This window comes from Pongo abelii, chromosome X (assembly GCF_028885655.2).
Source record: "Pongo abelii isolate AG06213 chromosome X, NHGRI_mPonAbe1-v2.0_pri, whole genome shotgun sequence".
NCBI classification, from domain to species: Eukaryota; Metazoa; Chordata; class Mammalia; order Primates; family Hominidae; genus Pongo; species Pongo abelii.
This window is the reverse complement of record NC_072008.2, coordinates 79,468,819-79,486,410: the sequence shown is the minus strand read 5'-3', so window position 1 is coordinate 79,486,410 and position 17,592 is coordinate 79,468,819. Positions and strand designations below refer to the sequence as shown.

Sequence of the window (17,592 nt, the reverse complement as noted above, 5' to 3'; positions counted from 1 at the left end):
CGCTAGCAGCGGCCTGATCCCGCCCTTGGGACGCTAGGGACGAGGCCGGTCGGGAGAGAATAGGGGGCCGCCGCTTGTAAAGGATCCTCGACAGGCCCAGCGCGGATCACCTCGAGGGCTCCGGACCGAGCGCTGGGGGTGGGGCGCCGTCGCCGCTACCGCCCCTGGTGTCGGTGGAGCGAGCAGGGAGGTAGAGGGCGGGGGATCGAGGAGGAGCTGAGCTCAGACACGCGGCAGCTGCTGTCTATCCGTCTGGCTTGCTGGCAGTTGGCAGGGCCCGAGGCTAGGTCTTCCCGCCCCCTTTCCCTAGGCGGGAAGGGCGGTTGTCATGGGCGGGCGGATTCCCGTCTGAATAGCAGGGGCAGATGCATTTCCGTGGCGCGGCTCCCGGGTTATTACCCCTCCCAAATGGGGAAATGGATGGAGACCCGCGGAGGGGGAGGAGCCAACCCCACTCTCCGCGTCCCCGCCCAAGGTGGCCGGAGGCCAGCGGCAGGTCCAGGAACGACCGCCAGGGCCAAATCCATCCCCAGGCAGTCCCGGAGTGTGGAGTGGGCATGGGGACCTGGCGGGAAATAGTGTCGATTAGCACCCTTAGGCCCGGATGTCAGGGCCCAGTCGTGGCGAGGTCAGTGGAGGGTGGGTGTGTGGTGGGAAAGGAGAGTAGAATACCCCTCCCCTGGCATTCCAGTGTATTAACATTTGGCAGGTGGGCTCGGCGCGGTCTCTGCTGGGGCGAGAGTTGGGGAAAGATGCTCCCAAGTGTAGTCCCCCCGGTCTCCGCGGCGGGGCCACAGTCTCTGGCAGGAGTGAGGGAACGAGGAGGCCCACGACAGGTGCTGTCTGTCCGCTGGTCTGACAGGCCCGGGCGGGAATGCGGCCCGGCCCAATGCTGCTCTCCCCACCCCCTCAGCTGGACGCGTACTCTGACACTTGTTAGTGTGAGCAATCGACTAATTTTATCCGGCTGGGGCTCAGCAGGAAACCAACGCCGAGGCGCGGGTAGTTCTTCCGGGCGACTGTCGCCCCCGGGAGGATAGTCGTGGGGAGAGGAAGAAGGGTTGGGGGTGGGATTCCTGCCGCCTCCATTTCACTGGGGGCGTGGTGGCTCCTGCTCTGCCTCAGAGAGGACCGAATTTTGGCGCTAAGGTCGGTACTCTCCGGGCACTGGCGCCCAGAGAAGAAAAGGGTATCTTGGAAGTTAGGTAGTACAAACTCTTTGTATTCTTCTGTTTTTTTCTACTTATGTTCCTTTCATTCCTGAAGTTCCCGGATTCTAGCAGAGTGTCTGACACGCAGCAGGTCTCTAGAGAAGACTGCTTAAATGACTTGAAAACCAGGCATGGAACTTTGCGCTTGGTGACCGCTAGAGAGAGCTGAAAGGCAGGAATCAAAGGGGCTTTGAAGCACAGCCTCCTGAATCCCTGCAGGATTTGGGTATCTAATCCCTTTCCTTGTGCCTCTGCAGTCTCTGCTGCATTTCAGCTTATTAGAACTTCTGAACTTGCTTCAAGGGCTCTTATTCTACCCGTCACCCACCCTATCTAGGCGCCAGCTATGAGACACTACGGATTTGTAATCCTTGTCAGCTGGCCTGCACTGCTACTATGGAGAAGTGGCAGGGAGCTGCTGGCCGCCTTTTCAGACATGAAAAGGCCCTAGAGGAGAGCATATGCTCATAAAAATTATGGAGATTCCACAGCTTTGAAATCTAATAATCCTGAGTGATCAAACACAGACTGGGCCCTTGGGGCTGCTGGGGAAGGGGCTAGGGGAACGGGGCAGACCTTAGATGGGAGAACCTGGGGCCCTGCAATGGGACAGAGTAATTAGCCTCAGTGGGAGGAGATGAGGAAGCCAGCCTGAGGGTGTCTACACTGAGTCTGAGGAGAAACAATAGCCAAGAGCTGGGTGGTAAACCACCTTCTTCCAACCGGAAACCAGTCACTTCTCTTTGCCCTTGCCCTGCCCAGTATGTGGCCATTTGGAGATGGATTTTTTTTGTACCTCTTGAGTTGCTGGGGGTGGAGGGACAGTAGGTGAAACCAGGTCTCCAAGCCAAGATTGCATGAAGGTCTGGAGTGACTGGGAGACAGAATACCAAAAGTATGTGTCAGTTGCGGGTGAGAGTAATCATGAAGACATGGGGTATGCTAAAAGTTAAACTTTGCTAAACTTTCATTTTTGCTCAGAGCTGGTCCTGCTGACACACTTATGGAAATGGGTTTGGTACACAGTTGTTGAATGAAGTGGGCAAGTCATTTATCCCTCCTAGGGCCAGTTTCTTCATCTGTAAAACCAGGGGTGTAAACTGTACTGGAAGTCAATGACATGAGTTCAAGTCTCATCTTGCTCTGTCACTGATGAACTGTGTGAACCTACTGCAGTCTCTTCCTACCTCTAGGCTTCAGTCTCTCCACTTAAATTCAATGCAGAGTATGGACAAGGGAGACTCTAAGGTTACTCTCAGCTTTGTCATTCTTATAGGTCTGTCTCCCGCATCATCCTTAATTCCAGGCTCTGTCACTGCCAGGCTGTGTCAGCCAGCCATATAAGTCCCTTTAGGTTCCCCATAAATAACATAAGGGAGAGGGAAGGAGAGCTGAATTGGATTATTGTTAATGCCAGTTTTCAATATGGCACATTTGTAGCAAGGCTGTGGCCTTGGTGGGGCCTCCATTCCAACTCAGCAAGTAACCACATTCTCATTTTGTGAAGTTACCACTTTTCCACTTCAGATCTTGTTTAAAAATCCAATCTCAAATAGTCGACCAACTCCAAACCCCTATATAGCTCTTTTTCTAATGTCTGCTCTCACAGAGAGCATAGAACCTGGCAGAAATTTGATTTGAAATGAGACTTCAGCTCTGAAGTCAAACTTTCTTTTTTTATTTTTTTTATTTTTATTATTATTATTATACTTTAGGCTCTATGGTACATGTGCGCATTAATCAGGTTAAGACTATTTCCTCCTTGTAGGCAACATACATACCCAAACCAAATTTTTAGATCTGTTTATTTTGTTCCAAACTCCTTGAGGATTTAAATGTCCCATGTCTTGAGCTCTGAAATTTTGTTCGTTCTAGATTTAACTGTGGTGCATAAGAGGCTGCATCCTACTCTAAATATTAATACTGTGCTGCTTTTGCCAATCAACATTCTCTCCAAAAGCACACAAGCTCACATGTGCACAACCACATGTGTGGAAGAAGTAAATTGATACCCCACCATGTTATGTGACATCTGAATGGGCAGATTTGGGACCTATGAATGTCTTCCCTTCATCTGGAGAGAAGTGAGAGACTGCCTGATTCTTAAGAGCTATCTGCATCTTAAGCAACAAAAGAGGTCCTACAGAACCACCCTCTGGTGACTTGGTGAGAGTGAGGTGGGGAGGAATGGAAGCAGGGGCATTGTTGCTCCAGTATTTTCAGTGGTCTCTCCTGGGAGTTACAGGGCTCCTAGGGCCCAGATTCTCCTGTTCCACTACTGTTAGAACAGACAGGGTAGTAACTAGGCCCTTTCTAGGGCCCCTTCCTACCCACAGAGCTAAGAACCAGTGGGTTTTCCTTTGGGGAGTTGATAAGAGCTGGACTGGGACCAGCGGAGGGGGCTCAGGACTTTGGCCTTGAATGAAATCATCGGAGGCCAACCATGCCCCAGCTGCCTGTTTGTAACGGAAAATCATGAGTGGGAACTATTGTCTTCTTTGGAGCCCTCAGGACAACCTCATCCTCCTGGCCCTGGGACGACCCTGCCTTAGGGTGGCAAGTTACTGTTGGCTCCAAGTGACAGCCAGGAATGCCTGGCAAAAAGATGATGAAAGGGTGGGTGACAGGAACACAATAGACAAAGGCTCAGAGAGGGGAAAAAGAGACACAAAGAGGCAGAGTGAGGAGAGAGGCTGAGCTCCTAATGAGGTGAGCTGTGCTAACTGAACACAGCCTGGCAGTGCCCTCTGCCCCTAGCCAGGGGCACTGGGAATGTTCTTCAGTAAGATTGTTGCCAGAGCCTGGGCATGAGGAAGCATCAGTCACCTACTTCAGAGGGATCAAAGTGGTTCAGAGTCTACCTTTCATGGCACCTTTAATGTCCTCTAAGCAAAGTGGCCTAGGATGCCCAGCATGGGAGACACATTGGGTGGTAAAGGCTAGGATGGCTTCCCCTTCCCAAGAGAAATTGTCCAACCCTATGTGCAACTGCTGCCTGTACCTTTTTGGGATCCAGGCTGGGAATTGATTTTTTTTCTTAAATAGTCTCTTTCCTGGCCTGGCCCAGGTAGAAATATAGACCTGCCATGAAAACTGAGAGATGGGGCTGGTCCACCATATCAATAACTACTGCCCCTCTTCCCACCATGGCAGCTCGTGTCATGAGTCCTCCTCTGCCTGCTGAGATGAAAGGAGTTTCTTCACATTTTGCCATGTGTATACAAGAATGGGGTGCTGGGAGGGCCTTGAGGTTAATGCCTTGGACTGTAAAATTTGTAAAAATCAGTGACTGGAACATGGAACACTGTGGTGTTTAAGGTTTCTTCCCTATATGATATTCTACTCTTCCAGTCTAGGATTATATAGCTTGAGCCAAAAAGTGAGATGTGGCTCAGCCTGAGATGAGTGGGACTGATGCCAGTGTTAGGAGTGGACTGGGCCAAGGTGAGGCTGATTGGCCCAAGTTCCGGGTCCCTCCTTTCTCCAAGCACCCATGTGTCTACGAAAGTCATACAAAGAAATAGAGGGGAAAGAGTATGGAGAGCAGTCAGTAGAGGAAAAAAAAGAAGGAAGGGAAGAGGGGAGCAGACTGTTAACCAACCATACGATAAGGGCACTGCCTGTACCCAGTTCTTGGGAAGCCACAGCCACCAGCAACTCTAAGGCTAACCAAGGCTACTTGTCTCATTTTGCCTCCCTGCCCCTCCACCCAGTGGCTCCCAAATATGGATGGCAATGACCTCCTCAGCAAACAGAGGCTTGGGCCTACCCTATTAGGCTCCTGGGGACACGGTAGCACCTTTGGCAGTTGATTATAGTGGGTGACTAACAAGCTGGGGCCAGGAGGTCTCATCCTCCTCCTCCCCCAGGGCTTAGAAAGTATATGGAGAGGTTCCAAAGGCCAGGGGGTGATCCCAAGCTTTCCCAGATCCTGGGAGGAGAAAGGCCCTGGAAAATTTAAAGGCATTCTGGGGAGAATTTAGTTAATGAGTTTGGAACACCTGGAGCTTTGACTCCAAGGAGATTGTCAGGTAGCTGAAATGCTGTGTGCGCAGGTCTGGGAACAAGTGTGCTGGTGGCAAAAATGTAAATGCTGAGCAGGGTGGGATGAAGGGGAAGAGCTGGGAAAGGGCACACAATGGCAAGAAAGGCATTAGATTGGTTCCTCAGGGTTGGGGGAGCCCGGCAGTAGCTCCCCATTGGGGTCTGGGTCAGGGGCCAACATCTTATCCTTGCTGGAATCTCTCTGCTCTTTCTTGAACATCCTTTGATGCATCAGAGGGACGAAGAAGAGGATTACAGCCCCAATGATGGGGGGCACACCGGCAAAGTAGAAGGCCACATGGTAGTCCCCAAAACAGTTGCGGAGTAGGCCTGAAACAGTCAAGAGAGACAAGTCAAGCTCAGCTTTGCCCTACTGTCCAAAGGTACTCTCAGCCCCTTCTAGGGGCCATCACAGTGCCTATCCAGATAATCTTGGCGTGTATTGCCTTAACTCAGGAGCTCCCTCAACTTCAAGGGCAGGTGACTCCTCCCTAAGGCATTGGAGCTGCAGGCCCTTGAGCGAATGCTCATTATGAAAGAAGCTAATGAAGCTTCTCTTAAAGTTTCTCCATTTATGACTTTCATCAATCTAAGATCTAGTCACACCTAGTTACGGAGTTAGGAGGAAACCTAGTTTAAAAGAACTCCACAGAAGATGGACAAGTGTTGTCTTGGTCCACAGTGATATTTCCCAGCCTCCTACCCCCACCCCCCACCCCCACAAATGGTTCCTGTGGTACATTTCAGATGAGTTTTTATTTTCCTTTTCTCTGAAGTGACCCTTCTCTGAAGTTCCATTTGTCCTAGCAAGAGGCTATACGTGCTCCTTTCAGTTACATGTATGGTTGTCCCCTCTGGGTTTCTCCAAGCTGCCAAACCAAGGATATGTTTGACATGGGATGCAAGACCTTCCCTACTCACTTCCAGAAGCTAATGTGTGGTACCTCATAGTACCTCAGAGCCCAGAAACAGTATTCAGGAAAGGCAAAAAGGCCCTTGGCCTTTTGCTTAGTCAGGAGTTAAGCAAATTGGAAAGAAATGTGGATTCTGGGGCACTGTTTGGATCGGGGGTGAGTAGAGGCCCCCTTCCCCCAATGGGTAGTGTGGCTGTTGCCCAGAAGCCTGAGTGAAAGCTTTTGCCACTGTCACACAGTGCCCTCATATCACCTTGCACATAATTTGTGTTCGAAGAATATTTGTTGAATTAACCCATTTGACCAGCCTAGGAGAAGCTAATGCATGAATCAATGTTTGCAATAAATCCTACAGAAAAGAAATGGAGTTGCTGGGTGCGGTGGCTCACGCCTGTAATCCCAGCACTTTGGGAGGCTAAGGCGGGTGGATCACAAAGTCAGGAGATCGAGACTATCCTGACTAACACAGTGAAACCCCATCTCTACTAAAAATACAAAAAATTAGCTGGGTGTGGTGGCACGCACCTGTACTCCCAGCTACTCGGGAGACTGAGGCAGAAGAATCGTTTGAACCCGGGAGGCAGAGGTTGCAATGAGCCGAGATAGCCAAGATTGCACCACTGCACTCCTGCACTCCAGCCTGGCGACAGAGCAAGACTCTGTCTCCAAAAAAAAAAAAAAAAGAAAGAAAAGAAAAGAAATGGAGTTCTCTTGTCATTGGTTTTCTGTTCCTTGTTCCCTGGGATACCAACAGTGCCCTTCTGGGAAACTGGAGGGAGAAAACCAGGAGTGCTGAAAGATGGCAAGTCAACACTTTTCCTGCTGAAGGTGAGCCTCACTGGCTTAATTCTGGGGTGTTACTTTAATCAAATATCTTCTACAGGCTCAGTTCAGAAGCCAGCAGAGGAGGAGGAGGATGTCCCTAGGTTTTAATAAAACCAGAGCCTGCTTTCTCCTTCTCTTCCTACCCAACTACCTTGCAAATAATCACATGCCTGTAGAGAGAGTGAGAGGATACTAGATCAGTGGAATTGTCGGAAGGCCAAACTCATTTTTCTCTCCACCCCCCTGGAAGGATCCATGCTGTCTGAAATAAAATCCTATTGAAATAGATATACCGCCATGGAAAATCCATCCCGCAGAATGGATCCATGCATGTGTACTGTGTTTAATCTCTTCCACCAGTAGTGATAAGGGGTTTCATGCACTCTGACAAAGCTGCTTAAATAGACGATAAGAGGAAAAGGGGCCTCAAGGAGAGGTGCTCAGGAGAGCCAGTACCCAGGGAAAACAGGACTCCCTGATTCATGCCCTCCCTGGAAGATCAGCCTCACCTGCAATGGGGGGCCCAGCAATCATTGGCAGGGCCATCATGCCCAGGAGGTAGCCAATGGCCTGTGAGGCCTGCATTGGGCCCACCAGCTCAAATGCAATGGGGGCCATGATGGTGATGAAGAAGCCATCGCAAAGGCCCAGGAAAAGACAGACGACGATAAGGCCCCCGAAGTCCCGGCACAGGGGAATCATCATGGACATCAGGCCCAGGAGCAGGAAGGAAAGGACCTGGAGAAACAAGGGCCTGAGGTCAGGTTGTGCTGGCCAGCCAAGACCACATAGCATCACATCTCCTTTCTCAAGTCTTCATTTCTACCATCTATAAAATGGGGAGGTGGGAGGGGGAAGGTGTCAACAGAGAGAGCAGTTGAACTGAATGGTTAGGCCCTTTCAAAGTCTTGCACTGAGGGATTCAAAGTCCAAGAAAGCCCCTACTTAACTGATTCTGTTGGGATTAAAAAAAGAAAGTTGGGGGATACTTGGCCTCTGGCCTCAAGAAGTTTGTCTTTGCACTAGACCCTAAGATAAAAGGAATTGTTGTTTCTGCTTTCTGAGCCTGTATTTGGCTTCCCCAGGGATCAGGGTCTGGGATCAGGCCACACTGGTATTCTCAGATCCAAGTAAAATATGGAAAGAGGGAAGGGAGGACATGAGGATGGCTTGCATGATGATCAGATGGGGTTGTAAGTGGAAGGCACAGCTTCTTGAAATGGGGAAGGAGCCAGTGCCCATTTTTGTGGGGGCTGATTTTATAAAATACCTTGGCATAAAGGAAACCATTGGGACGTTCACCCAGGTTCCTATGCTTTAGGACATGGACTGCACTGCCTATCTCAGACATCTCAGACACATGGCTCTGGGGGCCTCTGGGCTTGGCTGGACACCCTGAGAAGACAACAGAGGAGCCTTTCAGGGGAACCAAGCCACTGGGAAGGTGTATGTCTAGGGAGAATGAAGCCAACCCAGGAACACTGACTAGCCACTGGGCTTTCTTTGGGCTAAGCAAAATGACTCCAAAATGAAGAAACTGCCTTTCCAGAGGTCGTTTTTTTTTTTCCTTCTCCACAGAGAAAAGGGCCGCTGCAAACACAGCTGGTCTTCATTTGCAACCTGTGTTGGCCAGCTAGACTGAAGACCTGGGCTTCAGGCAGAGAAAGGAACCCTGCCCCCATCCCGCTGCTGCCAACCCCCTGCAGCCAGTAGAGCCAGGTCAGAGCCAGGTCATCCCAGGGTCAGGGCTAAGATCTGATCTCTTTATCAAGGCCTTAATAGGCCCAAGGATTTTCCAATAGTTCACACAAGCAAGCCAACTTAGCCAAGAACACACGGAAGGAGTAGGGGTCAAGGCTATTTGGTGCCTTAAAGATTTTCTATGTTGTTGCTGGCAGTGAGTTTTTTAGGTTGATCAGTTGATTTTTGGAGAGGATAATGCCATCTGAGGACATCTTTTTGTTGGGAGACTTTGAACTTTGCCCAGGCAGTTTTGAGGTAGCTAGGCAGAAGCTAGGAATAAGAACCCCGGTACCTGAGCTTCTCCTCTGAGAGATTCACACACAACTATAAGATAAAACCAGCCACACCTATCAACAAAGCCCATTATGGAAATTAAAAGTTAATACCATTATATAACACAAAGGACCCTATTAACTGATTTTAATCAGGTCTAAGTATTACCTATTGTATCTAGCTGTCTGTTAAACATCCTCCATGAGGCTTTGCCAAGATTCAGAAATTGAAAATCCCTCTTGGACGTGAGAAACAGGCCTCAAGAATTGGGCACAAAGTGAGGCTGTCCTGCAGCCTGTCGCTATTTCCTTTCCAGCAGACTGTCCAGGGGCTTGATGCCAGAGACATGTGCTTGTCTTTACCAACAGTAGGAGCCACAGAGTCTAATGGATAGCTCTTCAGAACCTGAAGGTGTGTACACTCCTTTCCTCCCCCAGGCCTGTACTCCTGCATTACATGCAGGGAGAAAGGGGGGCAAATTCCTGTGATGGAGTATCTTAACAAACTCAAGAGAAAGAAGTTCATCCATTGTCTTGTGCTCTTGGCCCAAGACACTCGATTTGTAAAATGAGGAAGTTGAACTACTAGTTGATGAAGATATGTTTCAGCTATAAAGTTCTAAGATTATTTTACATTATTCTAAGTGGTAAAACTCGGTGAAGCAAGAGTAAGGAAAAGGGGCAGGAGCAGTGGGTGGGTGGTCAGCAGAGGCACTGGGTCCTAAGCCTATCTTGGCCTCTAACTGGCTAATGGCTCCCTGTCCCTTGGACTCCCACTGTATAACAGAAAGCAAAAGCTGCTCAGGCTCTACCTTTCTCCTAGGGACTGTAATAAGAATCACATGAGTTATACGACTAGGCAGGGGCTGCTGCCTCTTCTCAAGATAAAGCCCTGGCCCAATGCCAGATTATCCTGATTTCCAGAACCCTTTGGCATCTTGGAGCTGCTAATACTGGCAGGGAAGACTCACAGGGGTGTCATGTGGGTGAGGCTGGGAAAGCCACACATACTCCTATGCAAATAGCCACCCAGATAAAGCACTTGCTGATATTTGCACAGGCATTCAAAATCTCAATTGGTTTATCTCAATCACAAGATTATCTCTTGGTTTGACCTTGGTCAAGTCACTTATCATCTCTGAGACTTGGCTCTGCCATCACTTAGGGCAAGGTAGAATATGAGAAGTGTGTTGCATAGGAGTTCAGCTCTGCTACTACTGTCTGTGTGAACCTTTCCTTCTGTTTCTCCAGCACTGTAATGAGGTTGGATTGGATGGACCTTAAAAGCAACCCTGCCTCTGACAAAGCGGATTCACCAACTCTTGCAATCTAACACCAAAAAAGTTACGGAAAAGTTAATCATATTTCCATCCAAGATATTTGAGGGTACTTAGGAGACCACTTGGGGCTATAAGAGACAGAGAAATCACCACTGTAAGTGTAGCCAGGTCCCCTTGCAAGTGCTTTTAGGGCTTTCCCAGGAGATAAATGAGTCAGAACTCAATCACCTTCCTGATGGATTATTTGTGACTACTTGATTTTGGGGGCTATCTTTGCCCCTTCACAGGGTTCTGCACTTGGGTACCTCTTCATAAAGCCACCTGCAGGATCATAAGTCAGATAAGAAAGACAATACTGCTCCCAGGTAGATAAAGACTGACAGCCTGAACAGTGGCCTGTATTCAGACCAGACCAGAGCCTAGTTTACACAGAAAATAGCCTTGGAGCATGGAGAGCCATTATTAATAAAATCTTCCTTTACACGTGTTCTAATAGGTTCCATATACACTGCTCTCACAGAATCCTCACTCAATCTTGGTAAAAGGCAGAACAAGGATGATTTTCTTTGTTTAAAAGCAGGTGAAATGGAGGCTCAGAGAATTTGATTGACTTTCCCATGCTACACAACAAGCTACCATTCTAACCCAAAGGCTGTGGATAACCTTGCATTTGTGGCAGGCTGTTTCTCCCCACAGTGGACAAGTGGTCACACTCACCTGCAAGTAGATCTTCTTAAGTCCAGGGATGGAGTCACTGATGTGGCCTGACACAAGACGCCCAAGGCCTGAGGTAGCCCCAATACACACCAAGAGCACCCAGGTCTCCTTGATTTCTGAGAACTCCTCTTCCACATACTTCATCTAAAAAGCATAGCACAAGGTTCCCCAGAAACAGGAGGAGAAAGAGGAGCCGACTGGTTAACTGTAGGCATATCCAGAATCCTCTACTGCTTACTTTCCTGGAGCAGGACAGAAACCCCCTCTCCTGTAGCCCTACCTCCATGACAAGCTCTCTAGCTGCTTATCCCTTGGCTCTCTGGATTCTGGACTGCTGAGCAACAGCTAAGGAGGGTGGGTACCTCCATGCCCCTTCTAAGCCCCAGCAGGACAGAAAATAGCCTAAATGATTGAGAAAATCCAAGGGTTTCTCTACAATCTCCCCATTCCCTTACCCCAAACTGACAGCCTAGGGCAACATCAAATCACCAGGGGAGAAGAATCCACCAACTTCCAGGCAACTCTTCCAAAGTGTGTTTTAGGAAACATGAAGCCTGTGGAGGATAACAGCTGGACTACAACCAACAGTTCTGTAGTTGTATAAGTTTGGTGGATGGTGAGTTAAACAAAGCTGAATGGGTTTCTTTCCTACAAATTTTTTTAGTCCCTTTAAGAGATTACTACACATTATAAAGCTAGAGAGATCCAGCATATGTTACTTCCTAAACAAAATCATTTGACCACAAAGACCAGTATTCCACAGAATCCTGTCTTGGGTCACCGGGGCCAGTCTCCTGCATCCTGGCAATGTGTATCTCTTCAAAATCTATCTAAATTTTTACTGTGGGAGAAGCCATGGTCCATGGGCTTCCCCCTGTGGAATTGCCCCCATTTTCCACTAAGGTCTTCCCTCGACCTCTCTCTTTTCCCCTCTCTGGATCTCTCCAACAAATATTTTGTTTCTTTTCCCAAAGGTCCCAGCTCTGCCCTTTCAATGTCTCCCACCCCCACCCTCTGGAATCTAGGCAGGTTGAGGGTAGCTTCTTGGGGCCAGCTGGGGTGGGCCCACCCTGGTATTCCTCACCAGGTGTACGTAGGGAACAAAGTAGCCAAGGGCAGCAGCAGCAATCCCGAAGGCCCAGATGCGGTAAGTGCGTTGGCGGAACACTCGCATGTTGAAGTACTTCCTGAGCTGAGCCAGAAAGCGCTGGTGCAGGGTGCGGACACCTCTCTTGCTTGGGGTGTCCTGGGAGCTGGGCAGGAGGGGCCGGTAGGTGAGTGAAAGCAGCATAAGAACAAACATGAAGGTACTCAGCACCTGGAAGGTTTGGGCCAGCTTGATCTTATCCCCCAGCATTCTGATGAGGAAGGGGAAGGACATGGAGAAAATGCTACTCCCAGCAGACACCACACCATTGGCCAGACCCAGGCGGCGTTGAAAGTAGTGGCCCAGGATGACGAGGGATGGCTGAAAGGCGAAGGAACAGCCACAACCAAAGAGAATCCCGTAGGTGAAGTAGCGCAGGCTTAGGGAGCTGTGGGAGAAACACCAAGAGCTGTCCTCAGCAGCCTGACCAGCAATCTACCTGCCCTCCCCTGTCAGCTTCCTGAGACTTCCATTCCTCCACCCTTAACCCACAGCCCCACTTGCCACTGACCCTCAGAACAGACAAAGAAGAGGGCCTTCTGATCCCTGTGTTGCAGATGGGGAAGCAGAGGCTCAGCGAGGTAAAATGATTAGCCCAAGGTAACATAACTGGGAATCAGCAAAACTTGGACTTGAATCCAGGTCTGTGTGACTCTAGCATGACTCATAGCACCCCATCAAAGAGGACTGTTCAGAGGAAAGCCAGAACTAGCCCATGTAAAAGCTGGATGAGGGGCTACAGGGAGTCATTGTCTTAGAGAGAATAGTCTCACCTTACTACTGGTGGTGGCCAAAGCTTTTATCCCAGGTAGCAACAAAGGTCTGCAAGAAGTCAAAATCCTGGAAGATTGAAACCTTCCATGGGACTCTTCAGTGTCTTTCTCCATGCTAAGGCCATTAATATTTCAGAGAATGGCTGATGATCTTCTGAGACATATGCCCTCCCCAACCCTGCCCAAGGTCCACATATCCCAAGTCCCTTTACACTAGGCCCTGGATGATCTCAGTAGGGATCATTAGGTAAGGAGTCTCTTTAACTTTTAGAGTCCTGCTTTTGTTTCTGGATATGGTATAGATTTGTTCCCTAGAGTAGCCTGGCTCCTTGACAAGAAGTGGAGCCTCAAAGAATTTGTGGGCCTGGCCAAGTAAGACAGGTCCTGGCTTAAAACTCATAGGCCCTGCTGTGGCCATAAGCCTCTGTAACATAAAGGGTCAGAAGGGGAAAGGCAATAGGAAGGTCAGTTTGGCCAGCCATATGCCCCCAGATAATATTGGCACAACCTAGTAAAGAATTTTGTTTTCTTTTTGATGCCTCAATATATTTTGCAATAGTTCTTATCTGGCCACTAAATTACCTAATACTCTTCTTGGCCAGGCAGTTCTTCTCTGGAGATAGACCCAGTCCTCATACTAAATTACTGGGCCTAAGCTGCAGAGAAGATGTGGTGCGTGATTCTAAGATAGCTGTCATCACTATTGCTTTCCATCTGCTGGTATTCATTGGACGTGAGCAAGGATTTGGTTTTGAAAGGGTTGTCTCTGCTTGGAACACATAGCTAAGCCAACTGCTCCTCTTCTGTCAGGTTCCTTTGGGCCTGTGCCCATTAGATTCTAGGTACCCTATGGGATTGGCCTGGCTTGGGGGCCTTATCCAAGGGGCCTTGTGTTAGACCTTCAGGGAAGGGGCCAGTGGGGGAAAAACATAGGATTTGGTTTAGGGTGCTGTGTGGTGGATCTACTTCTAGCTGGGCCCCAGGACTAGAGGCCCATTGTTTGGGTTTTCCAAAGCCCCACCAGCCCTGCCTGCATCCTGCCCCATTCCATGTCATTCAGAGGAACTCAGGGCCCTGATTGAGACATCAGGAAGGATGATTTGGAGCTCTAGCCATGAGCAGAACCATTTTTCCACTGGATGTGAAGCCATCCAGAAAGTTTCTTGGCTCTGAAGATCCTCTTACAGAAAGAACAAAGCGGCTAGAGAATAAGGTTAGGGGCTAGAGAACAGAATGCCTACTCCAGTGTGCATACAGAAGTGTGCCAGAAGAAAACACCACATCTGAGCTCCTTCCCCTCCTGTAATTGAGCCCATGTGGATTGGAAGGGAAATGGGATCCATATGTTGCTAATTCGTTTACACTTTGCTCTGCTCGGTCTTAAAAAACAGACCTTTGCTGTATAGTGCTGAGACTGGAGCTGCTTTTGAAGCCTAGCTCCTCCCCACAAGGAGCCAGGCACCAGCTTGCTGGGGGCGAATGAGGCTGACCACCAGAGGGGTTCTGAAAAGGTTTGGAGCTGCTGCCCTGGGAGTGCTGAGTAGTTTCCAGGCAGGACACGGTTTTTCCCTTCTCTGTCCCAGTTGGACGGGACGAAGCCAAGAAATGACTGCAGGCCAAATCCAAGCTCTGCTATAGGGTAGGCTGGGCAGCTGGAAATGCTCAAGTCATAAAGAAAGCTGGCTTACCTCACAGGGCCCAGTTAAGGCAAAACACAATTATCATTCTCTACTGTGAGTGGAACCTTAGGCCTAGAGAGCCATGACGCTTTTCTGGGCAACTAAGCTCAGAAAGCAAGTCTCTGACAAATTAGCTCTGACCTCATCCCAGACGTGTCACCACGGCCATTTCTCATTTCCGTGTTTCCAGGCTGGCATTCCCCTACATCGGCCCAAGCAGATTGGAAGTAGGAGGTACCATAACTTCCAAAGTGTCTTTGGCAGAAAGTCAACAGAGTTCTTTAGGAATTCCATATTCCTCAGGCTGTGGTATAGGGTATTTATTCTCCCTTACCCTACACACATTCTTCTGCAGGGCTGGCAGAAAAGAAAGCAGAAAATGAACCTAGAGCTTGCTTCTCACCTGACGCTGCCAAGTTCTGCCAGTGGAACCAGTGGGACTAGGGTTTCAGTTTAGCCCAGACCTAGCTGGGTAGCTGGGTTCTGGGTTTGTATCTCAGTAAGGGATATTGCTAATCATCCTTCTGATGCCCATGCTGTAAATCATTATCTGTCCCAAATCATCCATATGTCAGCAGCCTGAGCTATCTGGAAAAAGAGTCAGAAATGCTAAACATCCTTGGGCTCAGTTGACCTCTTTTTCAGCATAAGATTCCTTTGGGATGTGCTAGGTGTTCACATGGGCTCACTCGAGAAGCTCAATCTTGGGATGGAAAGTGAGGTTGTGAGATGTGTGGCACACTGAAGGGGAATCGAATAGCAGAGTTGAAAGAGATGTAAAAAGACCATATGGTCAAATCCCCTCATGTTACAGATATAGAAATTGAGGCATAGAAACAGCAATGGTACTCATCAATTGTTCCATTGCCATTCAGTGGCCAAAACCGGACTTGGGCCCAGCTCTATGAACTACCAGGCTTAGAGTACTCCTACCACTTTGGAACTCTTGGGTCCTCTCTGGGGATATTCCCTACCAATGTGTCCTGGGGACCCTACCTAGATGAGTTCACTGGATTCTGAATCCAGGGTGGAGGATCTTTGAGGGCCCTACAGGGCCATGGCCACAGGGGATTCTGCAGTGAGAAAAGTAACCCTAGCTAAAGCCCAGAAAAAAACCAACCCTCAGCCTTGGGGAAATAACCACCAACTCTTAGCCTTACCTGGTGAAGGAGCTGGTATGGAGGCCAATGAAAGCAACGGCAGCCCCCGCGGTTGCTGTGATTCGGCAGCCCAAACGGTCAGTGAATATACTCACAATGGGAGAACAGAAGAAGATCATACCCATCGCGAGGGCTCCTACCCATGCTGCAGAGAAAACAAGCGCAAAGACACTTTAGCTTAGTGTAGTGCCTGGTGGTACTGCTGGTATCTCAGCTCTTCTTCTCTGGCCTTTCACAGGGAGCATTGCATTGGTCTGCATTGCCAGCTTACTAGTCCCTGATGATCAGAGAGTTTTGCAAGAAGAGACTAGATATAAAACAGGGGATTCTATCACTGGGGTAAGATTTGGACTAGTCAATATTTCAGGCCTTTCCAGGGATGCTAAGCCAGATCTACAGCCTTAGGTTCTAAGCCACTGGCTTCAGGGGCAAAAAACATTGGGGTTGAGCTTTCAGGAGCTAAGGTCAGGCTTGTCTCCAGCATTAGAACAACCCTGTGAAGATGATAAGACTAAGGAGCAGAGAAGGCGACAGACAAAAGCCTCCTGGAATTGTACTAGGATACAAGGCAGGTTCATGGGCCACCTAAAGATTTCTAAGGACACTGTGCAAGAGTCATGTAACCCTCATGCTGAAATCCGTCATCAGAACCCATGTTTGGCAAATTCCTGACTTCAAACTCAAGAAGATATTATCCTGTTTCTAAAGGCTTTTAAGTGTCTATAACAATCCTCACTAAGGAGGAAGGAACTTGCCCTTTTACTTAGATTCTTCCAGTCTGTTTCCCTTTGCTCAGCCCTCAGAAGGAAAGTTCAAGCTTTTTTTTTTTTTTTATTTCGTCTGAAGGCTGTTATCAAGTTTCATCTCGAGTCTCTCTTTTCTCCGCCAAATAATCTTAGTTCCCGTAACTTTTCCTCTTAGCTTTAATTTCTAACTCTGAAATTAATTTCAGAACTCTCCTTTGAACACTTCCAACTCTTCATCATCATCATCAAAGAGCATTAATTGAGTGACACATGAGCTAGGCACTTCTGGGCCAACTTCTGGCTCTCTCCAATTGTGGAGCCCCAATGGGCCAAAGGAGCTCAGTCTGGGGCTAGTCAACTGGCTGTGTCTCTTACCTCAGTGCCAAATAGGTTGCTCAGCTCCCCACTGGGAATCTTTACTTTGTTGGAGCCCTACCCTGAGCCCTCTCTGCCTGGCTTCAAAAGTACTAGCCTGGGACAGCAGGAGACCTTAACTTTTTATCACAGTTTCACCTCTTACCTTGCCATTTCATCTCCTATCAGCTGTGAGATCTTGAGAAGTCACACAGCATTTCTCTAATCCTCAGTTTTCTTTTTTTTTTTTTTTTTCTTTTATTATTATTATTATTATTATTATTATACTTTAGGTTTTAGGGTACATGTGCGCAATGTGCAGGTAAGTTACATATGTATACATGTGCCATGCTGGTGCGCTGCACCCACCAACTCGTCATCTAGCATTAGGTATATCTCCCAATGCTATCCCTCCCCCCTCCCCCCACCCCACAACAGTCCCCAGAGTGTGATGTTCCCCTTCCTGTGTCCATGTGTTCTCATTGTTCAATTCCCACCTATGAGTGAGAATATGCGGTGTTTGGTTTTTTGTTCTTGCGATAGTTTACTGAGAATGATGATTTCCAATTTCATCCATGTCCCTACAAAGGACGTGAACTCATCATTTTTTATGGCTGCATAGTATTCCATGGTGTATATGTGCCACATTTTCTTAATCCAGTCTATCATTGTTGGACATCCTCAGTTTTCTCATCTGTGAAATGGAGATTAAAATTTCTGCTTGTGC

At 48.6% G+C, this 17,592-nt stretch overlaps 1 protein-coding gene across 1 annotated transcript in view; it reads right to left on the bottom strand.

The window, feature by feature from the left end:
* Nucleotides 1-2,999: 2,999 nt before the first annotated feature.
* Nucleotides 3,000-17,592, bottom strand: part of SLC16A2 (solute carrier family 16 member 2) — a 110,353-nt gene continuing 95,760 nt past the window's right edge. The window contains exons 2-6 of the mRNA XM_002831815.6: nucleotides 15,766-15,910; nucleotides 12,091-12,541; nucleotides 11,007-11,150; nucleotides 7,504-7,732; nucleotides 3,000-5,585 (exon numbers count right to left, since the gene is read on the bottom strand). Coding sequence (XP_002831861.3) covers nucleotides 5,365-5,585; nucleotides 7,504-7,732; nucleotides 11,007-11,150; nucleotides 12,091-12,541; nucleotides 15,766-15,910 — 1,190 coding nt within the window. The 3' untranslated portion in view covers nucleotides 3,000-5,364. The remainder of the gene's footprint in view (nucleotides 5,586-7,503; nucleotides 7,733-11,006; nucleotides 11,151-12,090; nucleotides 12,542-15,765; nucleotides 15,911-17,592) is intronic.